Genomic DNA, 20,629 nt, shown 5'->3' with positions numbered 1-20,629 from the left:
CTGTTGAATCTTTTGAGTTAAATTATGAAACATGCGTTCTTGTCAAACAATATCATGTTTCTTATCCTACTAGTATTAATAAAAGTACAGCTCCTTTGCAGTTTGTTCATTCTGATGTGTGGGGTCCTGAATCTACTACTTCATTACTTGGTTTTCGTTACTTTGTTGTGTTTGTTGATGACTTTTGTTGATATACTTGGTTTTATCTTATGAAAGCCAAAGATGAAGTTCATTCCATTTTTAAAACCATTAATAAGATGGTACGTACTCAGTTTGGTTGTCCCCTCAAAATCCTTCGATCTGATAATGGAGGAGAGTTTATGTATGGTGGTCTTGCCTCCTTTTTTTACTGATAACGGGATCATCCATCAAACCTCCCGCGTTGATATAACACAACAGAACGGTGTAGCTAAAAGAAAACACTGTCATATTACGGAGGTGACCCGTTCTTTTCTAATTGGGATGGGAGTGCCTAAAGTTATTGGGCTGATGCAACCTTAACAACTACATACCTTATCAATTGCATTCCTTCTAAGGTTCTTGGTTATCAATCCCCCTTCTCCGTCTTACACCATCACACTGCCTTGTTCACTGTCCCTCCGAAAGTGTTTGATTGTGTTTGTTATGTTCACATTCATCATTGCAAGGACAAAATGGACCCTAAGGCAATCCAATGTGTCTTTCTTGGATACTTTGCCACTCAGAAAGGGTGTCGGTGTTACAACCCTACCACTTGTCATCGCTTTGTCTCCATGGATGTTACATTTTTTGAGTCTGTTCCTTTTTTTCCCACTGTTCGGGATTCTCTACTGGGGGAGACTACTATACAGGTAGAGAATCTGTCGTTCATTCAAAGGGAATGCCCCCTTCCTTTGTTTGTTCCCATTCAGGGGGAGCTTCTTATTGAGGTGCCTATGTCTGGTCCTCCTATAGCTAATGATTTTTTTTTTTTTTTGGATAAGTAAAAATGAATTAGAAGGCGTTCAAAAGGGGAACACATCCCAAGAGCTGTACAAGAACCACGAACAAAGACCAAAAAAGCCTAGGGATCCAAAGACCCCAAAAACTCCAAATACTCCTCAACGGAAGAACAATCTCTCCCCATGCCCCAACTAAAGAGAGAACAAAACAAAGGATCTTCAATTGCGCTCTTTCCATATACACCACCAAATGCATAGGGAGTCGCCCTCCAAAAGTCACGAACTCGAGCCCCCACCATCTGTCCCCTCCAAATATCGATAAGACCTTGTGAGGTCTGAGGCATAACCCACTGAACGCTAAAAAGACCCAACATAAGACTCCAACAGTCATAGGCTACTGGGCAATGCAAGAGGAGGTGGTCCACAGACTCTCCATCGGTCATACACAGACAACACCGATTAACAATGACCTGTCTCCTTTTCCTCAAATTGTCCAGAGTTAGGATCTTGCCCCAAGCAGCAGTCCAAGCAAAAAAGGCGACCCTAAGAGGAGCCTTCGAATGCCAAACCGTTTTCTATGGATAAGAGGGAGACTGAAAACTGGAAAGACAGAAGAAGAAAGACCGGACCTGAAAAGTCCCCCGCGAAGAAGGCACCTAAGTCAAAAGGTCCTCCCCCGTGCCTTCCACCTCCTGACGATACAAAAGATCCAAAAAAGCAGTGACATCATACAGCTCCCAATCCTGGAAAGCTCGCTGGAACCGAACATTCCAAGATAACCTACCGCTATCAAGGCGATAGCAGTCAGCAACCAAAGCATGGCAATTCACAGCAATCCTGAACAACCTTGGAAACTGTTGACACAAAGGACGTTCCTCGCACCAAGGATCCTCCCAAAATCGTACACTCCGCCCTTCTCGAACTCTGAATCTAATATGCTTAGAAAACTCATCCCAACCCTTCCCAATAGATTGCCACACACCACTGCTAATAGCAGATCTAGCCTGTCTAGCAGACCAACCCCCTCTATCCTCCCAAACATGCAAGCAACGATTTTCCTCCAAAGTCTATGTCTTTCACTGCCAAACCTCCAAAGCCATTTGCCAAGAAGGGCCCTGTTGAAAGGGGCCAACCTCCGAATCCCAAGGCCTCCTGACTTAAACGGCTTACAAACCTGCTCCCACCGAACAAGATGATACTTAAACTCCTCCCCCCTACCACCCCAAGGAAGTTACGTTGAATCATCTCAAGTCTCCTGACAGCAGAAGTAGGAATCTGGAACAGGGAGAGGAAATAAGTTGGTAGGCTGGAAAAGACACTCTTCACTAGAGTAACTTTTCCTCCCTTCGAGAGATATTGTTTTTTTCATCCAGCCAACCTTCTCTCGAAGCGCTCAATAACTGGATCCTAACAACCTGCCCTTCTTGAGGAGACCCCCAGGGGCAAACCCAGATAAGAGATAGGGAAGGAACCCGTCCTACATCCAAGGACAGCTGCCAGGGAATTCACCTCCTGAACCTCCCCTACAGGGACAAGCACACTCTTGCTAACGTTGATTCTCAAACCAGAAACAGCCTGAAAACAGACCAGGACACATCTCAAATATCTCAATTGGGACACATTTGCCTCACAAAAAACCAATGTATCATCCGCGAACATCAAGTGAGAAATCTCCAATTGATGAACTGCCTCAGGACCTATCTTGAAACCCCGAAACAACCCCAATGAAATAGCCCTCCTCATCAGCCTACTAAGAGCCTCCATAACAATAATGAACAAGAAAGGGGAGAGGGGGTCTCCTTGCCTCAAACCACGAGAACTACCAAAAAACCCCGAAGGGGAACCATTAACCAGCACCGAGAATCTGACAGACGAAACGCAAGTAACAATCCATTTCCTCCATCTCTCACTGAAACCCATCCTCTCAAGCAAATAGAACAAGAAATTCCAGCAAACATGATCAGAGGCTTTCTCAATATCCAGCTTACACAAAACTCCAGGAACGCCACTACGAAGCCTAAAATCCACACATTCACTGGCAATAAGAACGAAATCCAGAATCTGTCTGCCTCCAATAAACGCGTTTTGAGACTCTGAATCAACACCTTCCAAAACCCCCCTCAATTTGGAGGCCAAGACTTTAGCGATGAGCTTATACAAACACCCAATCAAACTGATAGGACGAAAGTCCTTAATGTCAGAAGCTCCCCCTTTCTTTGGAATCAAAGCAATAAAAGAAGCCTTCAGCGACTTTTCGAACTTCCCAGTGGAATGAAACTCATGGAAAGTGCCCATAATCTTCTGTCTGACCACCTCCCAACTTTCCAGTAGAAAACTCATAGTGAAACCATCCGGGCTTGGAGCTTTATCACCATTACAACTCTTCAAAGCCATCAGGACCTCCTCCTTCGTAAGCGATCTCTCCAGCCCATCCATATCCTCCACTGAAATAGAGTCAAAATGAAGACCATCAAGTCTTGGCCTCTAGTGCAGAGGCTCAGTATATAACCTCTGATAAAAAGAAACAATCCCCGTTCGCACCTCCTCATCGGAAGTCAACAGCGAACCATCCACCCAAATCTAACCAATATGATTGCCCCTCCTATGTGCATTGGCCGTTCGATGAAAAAACTTAGTATTGCGATCACCTTCTTTGAGCCACAAAGCCCGAGATTTCTGTCTCCACGAGATCTCCTCCATTACCGCAATCTCAGCACATTCAGCCTGACAAGCTGTTATCCAAGACCATTGAGAGTCGTCAAGACCTCCCGCTGCATCCAAACGATCAAACTCTGCAATATCAGCGAGGGCCCTATTTTTCCTCCACTCCAGATTGCCGAACACCTCCTTATTCCAGATTTTAATTTTATCTTTCAGAATACGAAGCTTTCCTGCAAGGATAAAACTCGAAGTACCCACCACCATGTCCTCCTCCCACCAAGTCCGCACCAAACCCTAAAAGTCCGCCGCTCTAAGCCACATATTTTCAAATCTGAACGGAGTACGACGAGGGCTCAAACCTCCACAATCCAAAACCAAAGGAATGGGATCTGACGTCACCCTAGCCAACGCAGCCTGAACTGCATCCGAAAATTGCTCATCCCACTCACCGGAAATCAAGAATCTATGCAGGCGTGAAAAAGTAGGCATCTCCCTACCGCAAGACCAAGTAAAAGTAGCTCCCTCCAAAGGGAGATCAATAAATTGATGATCATTTATGAATTCCGAGAAAAGCCTCATAGCCGGAGTCCATGACCCACCTGTAGACCTCTCCATCGGGAATCTAATCACATTAAAGTCACCTGCCACACACCAAGGAAGAGACCACATCTCTTGAACCGCACTAAGCTCCTCCCACAGCATAGGCCTCTCACAATCATCCACCGGCCCGTAGACACCTGAAAAAGCACAAGGAAAGCCATCCTCTTCCAACACAAAGGCACATGACAGAGAGAACATCCCCCTACACACATCCACCTTATCCATCCATCTCCTATCCCACATCAAGAGAATACCTCCGGAAGTCCCAACTGAATCAAGCGCCTCCCACTCAACGAATCTACTACCCCAAAGGCTCTTGACAACTCTGTCAGTCATAGAATCAATCTTCGTTTCTTGGAGACACACCAAATGAACCCCCCATTTCCTCACCGCCATCTTCACCACCTTTTTCTTGCCCGGGTCATTGAGGCCACGGACATTCCAGGATAGAAGTCGAAGCTTCATGGAAAAACAATAGCGCCCTTCACCCCCTTACCCCTCCCTCCCTTCTTAACACCCCCTTTCACCTTCTCCCCCACAAGAGCCCCATCAAAATTCACATCACAACAGAGATTACGCAGCTCCTTCTCCCCTTTCCAAGAAGGTTGAGTCTTCTTTCTCCTCCTCCTAGAAAACTGAATCATCTTCCCTTCTTTCCCCTCTGCCGTAGCTTGAAGAATAGCTAAAGCCTTCTCCCGGTTGCCATTGCAAGAAACACCTAGCAAATCACTCGTGGGACCAATGTTATTCAAAACCCAGTCCTTGCCAAGATCATCACACTCCTCCCTAACAAGATCAGTGGCCACCCCCTCCGGATGAACAATTGCCAGAGGGTCAACCAAACCCAAATCCGAAAAGCTCTCCTCCTCCCACAAGACCATATCTAGGACCGACTCTGATCCTCCCAGTTCTTATCAGCCTCCCCATTTTTGCCCTCCTCAATCACATCCGCACAGGTCTCCCATTCAGCACCACTATCCACCCCACTATCAAGGGATGCTGTATCACACGAAGGCACATTAGTCAGGCGTCTATGTTTTTGTATCTCCTTCACCAACAGAGAGGCTGATTCCTCATTAAGAACAATACGGATATCCTTTCCCACGCAAACAGTCATCAAGTCAGGCTCACAAACTGATTGGGATGGCACCAATTCATCCCTCTTAGGGGGAGACAAATCCAGCTGAGGCTTGACCAAACCCCCCATGTCACATCCAGACTTAACCCTCTGATGAGAAGAAGAGGAAAGTTCCGAGCAAGAATCCTCTGGCCCTTTGCTAGCACGATCTGAACCCCCATCCACAACCAAACCGACCGTCCCATCCCTTTCTAACGGTCCAAAAGACTCACACCCCATAGTAGCTGTAACAACAGTCTCATTTCCCACCTCAGCCACTGGTGAGAGCCTCCGTGACAAACCAGCGAATTCATTCCCCACTTCCTTCCTCCTTAACCCACAAGAAGGAGAGGAGAGAGAAGACTGAGAAAAGGAAGAATTACGAGAGTAAGAAGGGGGGGACTTACCCGGTTCAGGAGTTTGGCGGGTGACCCATTTTTACGTATCCTTTCTGGGCCATCTTCTCCCAGACTTGCTGGGCCAACTCGACACATTCTCCTTGAGGGTGGCACAGCTGCGAGTCTCGTCCTCACAAGAAGGGCATGACTGGAGCAACCCAAATCTGTTTCCAGATAACAATTTCTAACAACAAGCACCATGCCTGAAAGTCTTCATTCGTGGACTAGGACCCTTCATCATCTTCGAACTCACAGAGACCCAATTCTCCTTTTCCACCTGATTCCAGTGTCTCGCATCTTTCTTCGGTTGCTTAGGAGCAACTAAAATGTGAGAATCGCCTCTAGAAGCCGTTACAGAAGATGGCTTAGACTGCATCCCATTAATTGAAATCGAGAGGCTTCTATTTGGACCCCATGCAACTTCTCTAAAGCTAGAAAAATTGGGCTTAGCAAGAGAAGCCCGAGAAGAAGAGAGAGGCTTAAGATTGGACCTGACCTGTCCATCCCTATTCATAGCCCGCGAACCTTCAAGCCCAGATCCATAAGAAGATGAGCGCCTAATCGAATTGGGCCTAAAATGCCCGGCCCTGCCATCAGCCTTCAAGGCACCCTTCACAGGCCCACGTTGGTTAAGCCCTTTCCAACTAGATTCGTCAAGAGAGGAATTTAAATTCCCGACCACCTCACGTGCCAAGGCATGTGCACCCTTAGCTGGATTCCACTCACAACGGGGGGGAAACGTCCTCCAACCACGTGTCCCACTTACCAGGTGTTCCTTCCTACTCGTCTCCGGCGCGTGGAAATGCACTCGTCCCTGTCCCTGCATTCGGCGACTTTGTAGAGTCTTCCTAGGAATCACCGGTTCACGCCCACCACAGAAAGCTGATATGTGAGACGAAAGAGCCCCCTTAGTCGTCACCTCCGAAGAATTGGAAGAACCAGATCTAGCACAAAACTTAGAGATCGGCTCAATAGAAGGGGCGATTTCCTCTGTGAGAGAGATGCGAAAAGCTCGCTGACTGTCCTCCGGAATCACACCACCTTCTTCCTCAGTGATGACGATCCTCTCCGTATCACTCATCTTGACCGCCTCAATGTCCCGGAATCCACCACACAGGTCCCCCACAGCAACGAAAAGTTTTTGACACCCAAGGTGGAGAGGAAGACCAAACACAATAATTCTCCGGCATTTAAACTTCTTTCTCAGCCCAGAACACCCCACCTTGTAGTACCAGTAGTCAATAAACAACTGAGCGTCGCCCCATGTCTTCTTTCCAAAATCAAGAACTTTCACAGCCTCCATGACCGATGGGAAACGAAACATCAAAAGTCCATCCGGCAAAGTAGAGACCCTAACACCAGCCGAGATCGACCAAACCCTCGTAGCCCAATCTTCAATGTCCTCGAGAGACCCCACCTCCCTATCAAATCTCCCAACCAGACAAGCCCTAAGCGTACGCTCGCGAGAAGACGTACTGCGATCATCCACTGAAAAAACGAAATCACCGGAGGAAGAGAAACACTCCACTTCACCCTTCAGATCCAGACGAGGAAGACTAGCAACCTCCAGAAAAGAAGGCCTCTGACCGTTGAGAGCTCTCATGAAAGCCACAAAAAAAACCCCGAATCACCGCAAACACCAACACCAACAGAAAAAGGGAAGAATGAAGGAAATAACAGAGGATTTCAGCGGAGTTTATGACTCCGGTGATTGGTCGGAGTAGTGGACTCCGGCCGCATCTTTGCTATAAGGAAACTTTCTCCTTTGGCACGCAATTTTTTAAAACTTCTCTTCTAGAGGCCTTTTCCTTCAAGAAGTCTCCCTCGATCCAAGTAAGCCCTCAGTTGACATTGATACTTTTGATTCTTTTCCCAATTGTATTCCTATTGATCTTGATGTCCCTATTGCCTATCGTAAGGGTGTTCATAGTTGTACAAAACATCCAATATCTCAGTTTGTATCGTATGATGCCTTATCTCCAACATATCGTGCTTTCATTTTGTGTATTTCCTCTATATCTCTTCCTTCTAGTGTTTCAGATGCTCTCAGTCAAACTCCATGGAAGGAAGCTATGCTGGAAGAGATGAAGGCCCTTGAGAAGAATGGTACTTGGGATATTGTTCCATTACCTAGGGGTAAGAAACCAATAGGCTGCAAATGGGTCTACACAATAAAGTATCATGCAGAAGGAACAATTTAGAGATATAAAGCCTGGTTAGTTGCAAAGGGCTTCAGACCTACGGTATTGATTATCTGGAAACATTTGCTCCAGTTGCCAAAATGAACTCTATACGTGTCCTTTCTTTGGCAGCTAATTTGAATTGGCCTTTACATCAGTTGGATGTTAAGAATGTTTTCCACGTGCTTGGTTTGAGAGGTTCAATACTGCTGTGAAAAGAGTAGGGTACACACAGAGTCAGGCAAATCATACTCTCTTCATCAGTCACCACGTGCTTGGTTTGAGAGGTTCAACACTGCTGTGAAAAGAGTAGGGTACACACACAGTCAGGCAAATCATATTCTCTTCATCAAGAAGTACCAGGGTTGCACCACTACCCTTATTGTATATGTTGATATTGTGTTATCAATGAAAATGATCCAGAAGAGATTCATCGAATGAAGTCATTCTTGGGGACATAGTTCGAGGTTTAAGATCTCGGATCATTGAGATACTTTCTTGGCATCGAGGTGTGCAGATTGAAGAAAGGGGTGTTCATTTCTTAACGGAAGTATGTGTTAGATTTGTTGGCTGAAACAGGCAAGCTTGGAGCTAGACCTATTGATATTCCCATTTAGCATAATCGTAGGCTCAGTGATGTAGATGGAGACCCATTAGACGATGTGGGGAGATTTCAGTGATTGGTTAGGAGACTGATTTACCTATCTCTCACGCGTCCAGATATTGCCTACGCTGTTAGTGTTTTTAGTCAGTTTATGCATGCTCCACGTACACCTCACCTTGAGGTAGCTCATCATGTTCTTTGCTACCTCAAGGGTTCACCTGGTAAGGGGATATTGTTTGGCCGTCTTGGCCACTTGCGTGTTAAAGCCTATGCTGATGCTGATTAGGCAAGGTCTGTGACAGATCAATGATCTACTTTAGGATATTGCACATTTGGTGGAGGTAGTCTTGTTTCATGGCGAAGCAAGAAACAATCTGTAGTAGCTAGATTTAATGCAGAGGCTGAGTTCAGATCCATGGCACATGGAGTTTGTGAGTTGTTATGGCTACGAACCAAGGTTGTCAAAATCGAGATTTTATGCGTAATCATTTTGGACTCCGTAAAATCAGAATCGTAGAATCGGATCGTGAATCGTAACCAAATTGTGAAAAAACAATTGAAACTAACTTCTTAAACAATAAGAGCTGTAAAATATAACAAAAATAAGGCCAAAACGCACAATATTACATATATTCCAAAGTTCGAATATCAATAATAGAGAATGGAGCTCAAAATAACATGAGTTTACAAATCTCAAATCCTAACTCAACCATCTCCAAAGTTAGAAACTAAAATTACATATGAAAAGGAAATTTATTTATTTATTTTTTTTCCGAAAAGTGAAGAAATAAAAAAGACCTTTTTGTCCACCAATCCAAGTGTTACGGTGTATGTGACCTTATTAGTCACAAGAATGAAATTAATCAAGAGTTAGCACAACAAAATTAATGAACCACATATTAACTCGATCTCATTATACTATCAGTTTAGACTACAAGATTATATACCTCTGCTGGAATATCCGGCAAGTCTTCTAAGCTTTTAAATTATTTTTAATTTTTAATATATACAATAAGCCTTCATTAAAAAAAAAAAAGAAAAATTAGTCAAATGAAAATATTGATCATGAAACCAAAATTTGCCTAAACCTGTTAGCCACAAGTATGCATCGATATAATTGATCATTTTAATTTTTTATAATTAAACACAAAAATATATTATGGAACATCGACGTGCATGGTAAAAATAATTGATATATATACAAATATATATTTCTTTTTCTGCCACTAATGAAAAATAATTGATATTGATGTGACTTAATCCTAACCTTTTAGCCATGTGTATGCATCTTTGAGATATAATTGATCTTTTTAATTTTTTATAATTAAACACAAATATATTATGGAACATCGACCTACATGGTAAAAATAATTGATATATATACATATATATATTTCATTTTCTGCCACTAATGAAAAATAATTTATCTTTTATAGAATAAATATTTAACTTTGTATACTATACTTGGGCCAAGCCTCTTTTATTTTGTAGCCCAGAAGAAACCAACCCAAAAATAAAGGAACCAGCCCAAAAATAAAAGCCCAAACAACCAATTTTGTAGAATCGTGTAGAATCGTACGATTCTACCATTCTACTCCCGATTCTAAACGATTTTGCAAGATTTGGATCGATTTTGGATTTTGGACTCAAAATCGGGATTTTGACAACCATGCTACGAACGATGTTGGGTGAGTTGGGTTATCCTATTCACGAGTTAATGAAGTTGTATTATGACAACAAGGCTGCTATTAGCATTGCCCATAATCCATTTCAACATGACAAGACAAAGCACATCGAAGTCGATCGGCACTTCATCAAGGAAAAACTTCGTCTTGGGCTGATTTGTACTCCATACATCAACACATGATCAGGTTGATGATGTTTTGACTAAGGGTGTGAGTAAGACTTGCTTGCAAAATATGTTAGTCAAGCTAGGCATGATAGATATCTTTGCACCAGCTTGAGGGGGAGTGTTGTTGGTGCTTTGTGTAATTTTTAAAACTTAATATTATAAATATAATGTGGTGGAATGATGAAAGTATTGTTTCATTCTTTCTCTCTTTCCCCATCTCTCTCTCTTTTTCTCTCATCCTTTGTCTTTTCTTTTTCTTCTTCTTCTTATACTTTACTCTTTGATTTGATTATCTCTTAAAGTCAACAAATACATATTACGAAGTTATTAATTCATAGATTATCACATGATATATGACAAATTGATGTTCAAGGATGCATTACATTGTCAAATGATGGCCTGTATAGTATAACTGAAGTATCGAAGACAACTTCTTGTTGTGTCCCAAATATTTAGATCCCTCTTTCCCTCTCTACAACTTTTAGTGCCATCCCTTCCAAAGCAGAGTAGTTAAAGAATTATTTTTCATATTTTCTTTTGCTAAGAAATATGTTATTTTCGTATGTGTGAAGCTCTTCTGTTCCTTATTTTCTGGTTATGTAGGGGGCATGGTTCTTCACAAGGGGGAAATAGCTGAAATGAGGACCGGAGAAGGAAAGACCCTGGTTGCTATATTACCAGCTTATTTGAATGCGTTAAACGGGAAAGGAGTTCATGTTGTCACTGTCAATGATTATCTGGCACGGCGAGATTGTGAGTGGGTCGGTCAAGTTCCCAGGTTTCTTGGATTGAAGGTTGGCTTAATCCAACGTATGTCTCATTCTTTATTTATATGATATCTGTTCATTAAGATTGATATATGATCATGTCCAATTAGTTGGAGATAAATCATCTCAGTGCTTGTAGGTATGTATTTCATGCCTCAAGATTTTTTACAGTTCAAAAGGCCATTGTTTGATTATGATCTCATTACGTAGACCTCCCTCCCCTCTCTCTTTCCATGGAACTTTCAAAAGGTGCAATCTTTAAGAGGTTCTGTCAATTTACTAAAAAATTCATTTTGAATGATTCTATATTCTGGTTAAGTAGAGACATAGACTGTGTTACCACACTCTCCTATTTCTCGAGTCTTAATGAATCCGTGTCGACAGGACATGGGCATGGGATCTGTAGTTAGAACATGTACCTAAATCAGATGAATGTATTTTCTAATTTTGATGATCAAAGAATGATAAAAAAAAAAACACAAATTTGAGAACAAAGAGAGGTTTCCTACTTCAGATGTATACGAAATCTCTCTCTCTCTCTCTCTCTCCCCCCCACACACACACTATTCCATATAATTTCAACTATTATTAAGTATATTTTTAAAGGATAATGACACGACACAGTACACTTTAATATAACATATTCATGTTTAGAGTTTGCAAGATGTGTCCACGTATCCAACACTTAAGTCATATACCCCGCACCTGATACATGTACCCGAGTACAGGTAATATAGGATGGAGACCGAAGTCAGTTATTTCAAAAACACTTTGTCGGGTTAATGATGTCCATATGAGTTGCCATTCTTGCTAATTGAGCTCTGAGCCGTTGCCGATCATCCATAACACAACCTTTAGCAAACTGATTTGTTGCCACGATGTGACACCCTATTTTTGCAAATCTTATTTAATTTTTGTTTGAGGGAAAAATTGTAGCACAAGCTTGGAGTTTTTTACGGAGATTCCTTTTTGTTCGTGTGATGTTGTGGCCCAATTTTTTTCTCGGCCCTGGTCACAACAGTGAGCTTGCGTGTCATGGACCCTGTTTAGAACTCTCTTGTAGTAGCTCATTATATAAGGGTGTTTAGGCTTTGGAACGGGTAATGAGAGAGCACTGAAAATCGCAAGAAAGAGAGCGAGAGTGAGAGTTAGGGTTTGGGGGCTGAAACTTGTAATTTCCTGATTTTCCCATAGTGAAAAATTTTGCGGGATCTTCACCACGGACGTAGGCACAACTTGTGCTGAACCACATAAATTTGTGTTCTGGCGTGATTCTTGGTTTGCTGCGCTTGTCGTAACAGTTCAGAAAATAGCATTATTGTGTATGGGTGTGTGTGTGAATGATTTCTATTATATATATATATATATTTCTTTTTTTTTTTTTAAAAATAGAAGTTATCGTTTATAGTTTGATTTGGGACATAAGAAATTATATTTCTTGTTTTTCAAGGAGGTTAGCTTAGGTTTCTGTACTAGATAAGTAGGTTATTACTTGAGACTTATGAGGAGATGTTGCCTCATGTCAGATTCAATGCATGAGGGAGATATGAGTATGAAGTTTCATAGTGTTTGTAGAGATGTGAGGGGAAGAGGCTGAGAATACTAGGGAGTAGGGAAGCAAATATTGATTTAGGACTTGGGAAATGGGGGTGTGCATGGAAAAGGACGTTGGTTCAGGGCTTGGATACCTTTGAGCAAGGAGGTGGTGATTGTGAGATTAGAATTGATGTTGATTTTTGCTAATAAGTTTTCTGTACTATATTTTCTTTGCAATATATAAAGGATTATCTCTTCTCATCCGCTAACTAGGGTCAGTTTTACCATTAGGCCGTTAAGGCTATTGCATAATGACCTGTGGAAAAGGCCCTATTAGATTTCTTTAATATGGCCCATGACCCCATTAAGCTTCTTTAATGTGGGCTCACTGTAGGTTTTCTTTATTATATAATGTAGTCTCTAATTTTTTTTTTTATGTGGACCTGTAAAATAGATTGAATTTAAAGTTTCCTTTCTATTGCTCTTTAAAGTATCCTGTTCTTAAACATTCCCGTTGCTATATTTTTTTATTATTATTTTTTAAATCTCAAAAATTGAGGAAAATGGGTTTAAAATAATAGCTATAAAGAGTTTATAAATGTTATTTAAATTACTATTTCAACAATCAAAAAGATCTTCTTTAGAATTTTTCTCAAATGAAAATTGAATATTTTGATGCAATGAATGATCATTGATGCATGGTGATTGAAGGACTTTTCATCTTATATTTAGTTCTATGTAATCTAAAAGCTATTTATGCTTGTACTGTTTTATTTATGTGAGAGTGAATGTGCTCCAAAATTATTGAAGAGAGTTTTTGGAAGTTTATATGTTCAAAATATGTCTTAATTTTTTTTTGTATTTTTCACCGGTTTTAGACGTGCTCATAGTGTATTTTGTGAATTCTTGGAATGGTTAAATATCCTCAGGTATTATTGTAAGAGGATACTTCCCTTTTCAGGAAAGTAGGGAGAGGATGAAGCCGCTGTTGTCCTAAGCAAGAGGCAGCCTTGGGCTAGGAAAGGTCATGACTGCATTGTGGGAAATGAAGTCTACCTGCAGTGTAATCCCAAGATCTGAACATACTGCTAAGTGTCGCAGCCAAGGCAGTTTTGTGCGTTAACATTGGTCTTGTCGCGTATGGTTGCCATTTGGCTTAAGAAGACGTGGATGATGTTTATTCGAGGACAGAAGAGCAAAATGATTACTGTGGGCTGTTTTGGTGACCACATTACTGTGTTGCAATCACAATTAGTCAGCTGCATAGTACCCCATTGGATTATGGGTTTGTCAAGGCATGGAGGCTTATATTAGGGGTTAGTTGGGATCGGGTAAGTATAGGGACGGATCTAGGAATTCATATGAGGGGGGGCAAATTTATATAGAGGGTTTTTTTTCATAATTTCAGTGGGTGCAATTTCAAAATTTTATGGGTATAAATGCAAAAAAATATAAATTTAGGGGTATAAAATGAAATAATAAAAAATTTCAGTGGGGGCCCCCCATTGAGCCCTTCACAGATCCATGCTTGGGTAAGTAAACGGGTGAATTTGGCGATGCTGCTTTGGTCGCTGACCACCTTGCAACTGTCCACGTTTTGGCTAAAACGTTAAAAGATGAGATACTCACCAGCATTAACTAATTGATATTCCAGTTCTTGGCATGTGAGAAAACAATATAAAAGGGCATGCCAGTTTGTGGAAAAGGGATAACAAGAAGTTCATAACAGTTATGCCCCGTTTACTCTCTCTCTACTTTCTCCCACCCATCTTCTTCCCCAACATTCCCATCCCAGGAGTTGTGAAACACTCCATTATTCGTTAAAACCCTTCTTCATAGAAAATCCAGACTCACAATTTCCATTCTCATTGATCCAGCGTAGGATTTTAATTTTAACAATCTTGCTTAAAATATTATTGCTTCATATATTTGTTTACTTTCATTACTATTTTGTGATTGAAACTTAGATGCGTATGTACTTTATGGAACAACAAGTGGTATCTGAGATTTATAACCAAACAAGTTTTACAAAGAGAACGTAGAGGATCTCGCCACCCCCTTAGTCTTTCTTTTGCATTACCACCATGAACCGTCCCCATTGTTGTTAAATGACCCTAACTACCACATAGAGTACAACCCAGTGGTATCTCTTCCACCTCACAAGGTAGAAGGTCAGGGTTCAACTCTCCAACTTAGCCACTTCACCGAAACAAGAGCAGATGCACCTATCCGTTGAAGGCGTTGATGCCTGTTTTGTTGAAGGTACATAGGGGCAAATGGGTGTGTGAATTTCTTGTCAAGGAAAAAACAAGAAAAAAAAAATGCCACCTAAGTGCCTCCAACCACCATCCAGTATAATTACACCACTTAACTGTTGGTTGGGTTCAAGAAAAAATAGAGGCTTTGGAGGATGTGTAGGGACGGTGTTTACATGCCTTTGGGCTTTCTATTGAGCCCTTTCTTTTCCTTCTTTTCCCTCCTTGTCTTGCTCGTCAATACCATAGTCTGAATCTGTCAGGCTGGTTCTGCCACTCTTTCTCTATTTTCTCTCGCTCTTAACTTTGTTTTTGATCCACAATTTGATCTGACCTGATGTATTGTGCTTTGGCTACAGACTGCCATTGATATACATATGTTAATTACCTCCAATTCCCTTAATTAAATCTCATGTGAGATGCACATGAATTTTGCCATCCAAATCAATTTTGGAGGCTGACGGAGGGTTTCCATTGCACTGCAAATAGAAGTCCAGGGTCACATTTATTAAAATTAAAAGTTTTGGGATCAAAGTTAAGTTCATATCAACTTTGGGTAGTGAAAAGTATAATTGCCCTATTTATTGTATGAGATCTTAAGCTTTACATTTCTACATATTCAATATTGTCATTTCCCTTAGGCTGATTTCTTTTGTTTGTTTCTTGTTTTTTACAGCTGACCATTTATCTTGTTTCTTCAATCTTGATTCAGTTATTTGCCTCTTATCTCTGCTCCCTGAGTATAAATGATTTACATTCCTGAAAATATTAAAATCATCTGCAGTAACTATAATGTTCTTATACAATTTCGTTAGGGGTGGCAAATGGGCGGGTTGGGTTGGATTTGTGCCGGGGCAAATATGGGTTGTGGCCCATATTCAACCCGCTCTTAGCGGGTTGAATGCGGGTTGGGTCAAAATGGTCCGGGTCAACCCGTCATGCCCACCGACCAGTTTTGGGGAAAAAATTTGTTATTATTTTGGATAATTTTATCATTGTATTTTTTGATTTTAGATGGATAAAAGCTTGTAAAAATATGTATGGATAACGTAAATCCCTCAATTTATTTTGAAAATTCTATAATGTGCTTTGTTTGAAACAATAAAGTTAGGATTTTAGTGAAATATAAATTATAATTAAAGTTTAGAAGAACCTAGGTAGAAAAAACTAAGTTACAACATTGCAACTAAAAATTGAGAAATAAAAGGGGAATACAATTAAAAATAAAAGGGTAGTGATATTGATGCTCCAAAAACATACTAAGGCACTCCAACCTTATTTTTACAAAATAAAAGGTCAAAAGGGCCCCTTATCTCCATGTCTCCAGTACTGTATCAATTCCGATCGATCTCTATGCCCAAACAAAAGCTATTTATCCAGCCATCAATGCTTTCTTTTATTTACCCAAAAAAGTGTCTTGTTTTCGTTTCTCCCTTCCTGGGCAATTCTATCACTTTCCTCTCCTCTATTATGCCACTGTCACATGTATTAAGAGTTTGTAGAAGAAAATTTTGTAAATGATAGCAGTTTCATACAATATGAAATTTGGAGTTGACATTTAAATTTCAAATTTTTTCTTTTCTTTCTTGTGGTACAAAGTTTTTGCAAAAATGCCGATTTCACTCTCAACTCTCTGGAGGGTGAGAAGTTCTCTTTAATTGATAATCTTATAATCTACTGATAAGCCTAAACTTCACTAGCAAAGAACAGCTCAAAGACCAACAACAATGACCATCTTATCATCCATGACAGTGCTGATTCAATTCCATCAGTTCCAGATCTTCAAGGACAACCTCCGCATAACACTGTTTGGGTTCTACAACTTTACACCACTTATTATCTTTCCACTGGATTCGCATCAAAGATCAATGGGGTCAATCTCTGACGCATTCAGGAAGATGGCTTCTTCTGCGCCATTGATGCCAGCGGCAAACAAGCTGTAATCTGTCGGGGCAAGAATAACACCAGTTACGTCACTTCATCTTCATCATCATCGTCAAACCCAACTGTCTATTCCACCAACATTCCGCCAATGCCTGCTCTCTCTCTGGCGGTAACAGCTTTATGTGAGGCATTTTGGCGAACACTTAACAACCCTATTGCTGGAATTTGATTGGTTCAGGCACTGTTTTTGCCCCCTCTGATCTTCAGAACCACCGCTTAGTTGCATATCGCCACCGGTAAGAATCATGACTCTATGGTAAAAAGTTCGATAGTGAGAAGGGTTGATTGTGGAGGACACAGAAGAAGAAAGATATTTGGAAATATCAATTAGCTTTGGTTAAGAAGAGATTAGAAGAAGAAAGAGAGAGAGAGAGGAGGATGGCTGATGATACCTGTAATGGAGTTTATATATTCAAATAGATGTTAGGGGCACTTTTGTCATTTTAGTTTTATATGAACATGGTGGAGCGCCTCAGTATGTTTTTGGAATGCCAATATCACTACCCAAAAAAAAATCTATAGATAATTTAAAAGAATATTTTTCACTCTTGATTGTCATGACTCGTGAGAAACAGATGGGTATAGAAAATGTGAAGAAATTAAGAGGGTGGGGTTTGGAATGGGGTTTTGATGAGATTATTTTGGAATTGTAAAGAACAACTTGAGTCCAAGAATCCACTATTTGTATAGCTGCTGTTTGGAGGCATTAGTTTGCATTTTTTTTTTTTCACGGAAATTAAGCAAATTGTATATATGTGCAAATGTTAGTCTATAGCATGAGTTTTGGGCATATATTTCAAAAGAGGCCCAGCAAGCCTTGTTGGCATAAGAACATTAGCAAAAGATCAAGGCCTGACTTAGAAGGCCCAGACAACCTGCTTAAGCAAAATGGTCGTTGGCTATAACAACTAATAACCTTTTAGAGAATTTTAGAGAGAGAAAGCAGATGAGAGAGAGAGAATCTTAGAGAGAGAATTTTATAGAGACAGAGTGGGAAAGGCAGAGATTGAATCTGAGATAATGTGAGAGAGTTTTAGAGAGAGAGAAGAGGTGAACTTGGGTCAAATAGAGGAGGTGAATGTGGGTCTCTTATATAATGGGTGAAATATGGGTGACCCATATTCAGCCCATTCCCTCTATAACAATGGGTTGAATATGGATCACCCATTTTGATCCGTATTTTAAAATGGTTCACCCATATCCAGTTTAAAGCGGGCGGATATTGGCAGGTTGATGGGTTATGAACCATTTTGCCACCCCTAAATTTCGTCATTGATTTACTTATTATTTCAATATTTTCACATTAGTGCAATAGATTAGTTGCATGTCATCGTGTTAGTTGGGTCATGTTAGTTGGGTTCATTGTTATGGATTACAGAATTTCATTGTCAGAGTTGGTTCATATTTAAGCCTCTGATTTTTGTTTTAGATGCTGGCTTCTGAATGTAAAATATCACACTGTACTCTAACAACGGGGTGATTATGTTGGCAGAGAATATGACAAGTGAACAGCGGAGGGAAAATTACTTAAGTGACATCACCTACGTCACCAATAGTGAGCTTGGTTTTGATTACTTGAGAGATAATCTTGCCACGGAAAGTAAAGTTTGTGCTATGCGAATTCTTTTAGTAAACATTATTGTATACTCTTATTTCCTTTATTTAATTTTAGACCTTGCTTAATGCCATTACCATCCTGACTCACTATATTCTGGTCTGCAGAGTGTTGATGAGCTTGTCTTGAGGGGTTTCAATTATTGTGTAATTGATGAGGTCGATTCCATCCTTATCGATGAAGCAAGAACTCCTCTCATCATATCGGGACCTGCCGAAAAACCAAGTGATCGATACTATAAAGCTGCTAAGATAGCCGCTGCCTTTGAACGAGATATACATTACACTGTAAGAAATTATATTAGAGGTGATTTTCTTTTAAATTAAATTAACTGGAATCAAGCTAGTGCTTAGTGATCGATTTTTGTTATTAGATTAGTCCTCGGTTTATTTTGGTTATTGAACATCAAACTTTCTTAGTAATTGGTGAAATATGCAAAATGGAGTCCTTTTGGCCATTATATGACTTGAGCTACTTGAAACTATTGTCCTTGCGAGTGTTATATGAAGTGATCTCAAGTAGTTTAATATATGTTATTGGCTCTCAGATGGTTTATTTAGGGTAAGACTGTGTGCAGCCACTGACCCTTAATCTTATTTGAAATTTGTAGTCATCAAATTTTCTTGATCCAAAGGTTGACAACTGTATATTACATGTAAAGCATAAAACACTGAGTTTTATTTCTCTCTCAGTAAATAATACTTGTCCATTTTCTTGTAATGAGCGGTCAGAAGAAAACCTTTTTTTGTTTTTTTAAATTTTTTCTCCCCCTTTTCTCTACCAGTCTTGTAACCTTCGCTTAGAAGTTAAGACCCAAAGTCACCAAGGCAGAGTTAGACCAGTAGTAGAGAACATGTTTGCTCTTAACTCACCAAGATTGTTGTTGCAGGTTGATGAGAAGCAGAAAACTGTTCTACTTAAGGAACAGGGTTATGCAGATGCTGAAGAAATCCTAGATGTAAAAGATTTATATGATCCACGGGAACAGTGGGCATCTTATGTTCTGAATGCAATCAAAGCAAAAGAACTTTTCCTTAGAGATGTGAACTACATTATCCGTGGCAAGGAGGTCCTAATAGTGGATGAGTTTACTGGTCGAGTTATGCAGGTGATTCTGTTTATCTAAGTTGTAGTTTGAGTGGAAAAGATAATCATATTGACTCGTTTATGTTTCTTGTCATATTCAGCTGAACTCAGCAAAACCTTGTCTCAACAATATGAGATTTCTCTATGTATCCCATTTTGTGTTTCTGTTCTTGCTAGGTTAATAACTTCAATAAAACCACACCATATGCTACCATTATTCCGTTACTATCTCAATCGACGAGTATTTTATATTCCCTTCCACCTATGTTATTTTCATCGTGAACCATGTCTTCCTCATTGGTGCATTTGGAGCAGTTATTCATCTTCCAGCATATGATTAAAGTATTAGTCAGTTTTCTCTCATTTTGTCACCAGTGAGTGTTACTTCCACCATGTCAGGAAATTATTTATGTCTAATACTATCCTTTTTTGTCTTACCACACATCCATGTCAAGTTGTCAACATCCACATTGTGGACTTACCCATTTTATGACCATGTTTCTTTGCCTTCCATATTTCTTTGGACATGACCAAACTATTTTAGTTGGCTTTTCCTGTATTTATCTCCAATCAAGGCCATTTCTAGCTTTTTTGATGCACAATTTGTTCATTTTTTTTAACTAATTATCCACCCTAACAAATCATCTTGGCTATTTTTCTTTTTCATTTTCTTATCATATACTAATTTCACAATGTTTTCCAATTCTGGACCCATTTTAATTTTGTTTGCCTGCTTTTGCTGTGCAGTTAGCAAAATTTACCGTAATGCTGGATAAAATGATTATTTCTAGGGAACTACAAAAAATGATTATCTGAAGGGTTCTTTTATTCTTTAAGCTTCGGTTCTATTTGTTCACTAGAAAGTTCTGGGAAAATAAAATATTATCTTCAGGCTATTAGTTTTTATTTTTTATTTGAGGAAATTCAGGTTATTGAAGAAAATTTCCCAAAATGGGGGGAAGGATGGAAAAAAAATCTCAGAATTTTCTATTTCCAAGTTAGAGACACAATTCCTTTAAATGAAAACCTACCTATCATTTTTGAGTGGAACATAAATCAAGTTGCCAACCTAGACATAAAAAGTAAAATAAGAT

At 40.1% G+C, this 20,629-nt stretch overlaps 1 protein-coding gene across 6 annotated transcripts in view; it reads left to right on the top strand.

Annotated features, from left to right (window-relative positions):
* LOC132268730 (protein translocase subunit SecA, chloroplastic) overlaps nt 1-20,629 on the top strand; it is a 51,090-nt gene that overhangs the window by 3,772 nt on the left and 26,689 nt on the right. Inside the window, exons 3-6 of one of the 6 annotated variants that reach the window (XM_059769530.1) lie at nt 10,936-11,142; nt 18,327-18,430; nt 18,557-18,736; nt 19,339-19,557. In XM_059769530.1, coding sequence (XP_059625513.1) covers nt 10,936-11,142; nt 18,327-18,430; nt 18,557-18,736; nt 19,339-19,557 — 710 coding nt within the window. Of the gene's footprint in view, nt 1-10,935; nt 11,143-18,326; nt 18,476-18,556; nt 18,737-19,338; nt 19,558-20,629 lie in introns of all 6 variants that reach the window. The other 5 variants (XM_059769529.1, XM_059769528.1, XM_059769527.1 and 2 more) reach the window with 5 other exon arrangements.

This window comes from Cornus florida, unplaced genomic scaffold, assembly GCF_030987335.1.
Source record: "Cornus florida cultivar Cherokee Brave unplaced genomic scaffold, ASM3098733v1 CherokeeBrave_3.0.0_Hap2_Chr08, whole genome shotgun sequence".
In the NCBI taxonomy this organism is placed as follows: Eukaryota; Viridiplantae; Streptophyta; class Magnoliopsida; order Cornales; family Cornaceae; genus Cornus; species Cornus florida.
The sequence above is the reverse complement of the archived record's forward strand: the minus strand, read 5'-3'. Positions and strand labels throughout refer to the sequence as shown.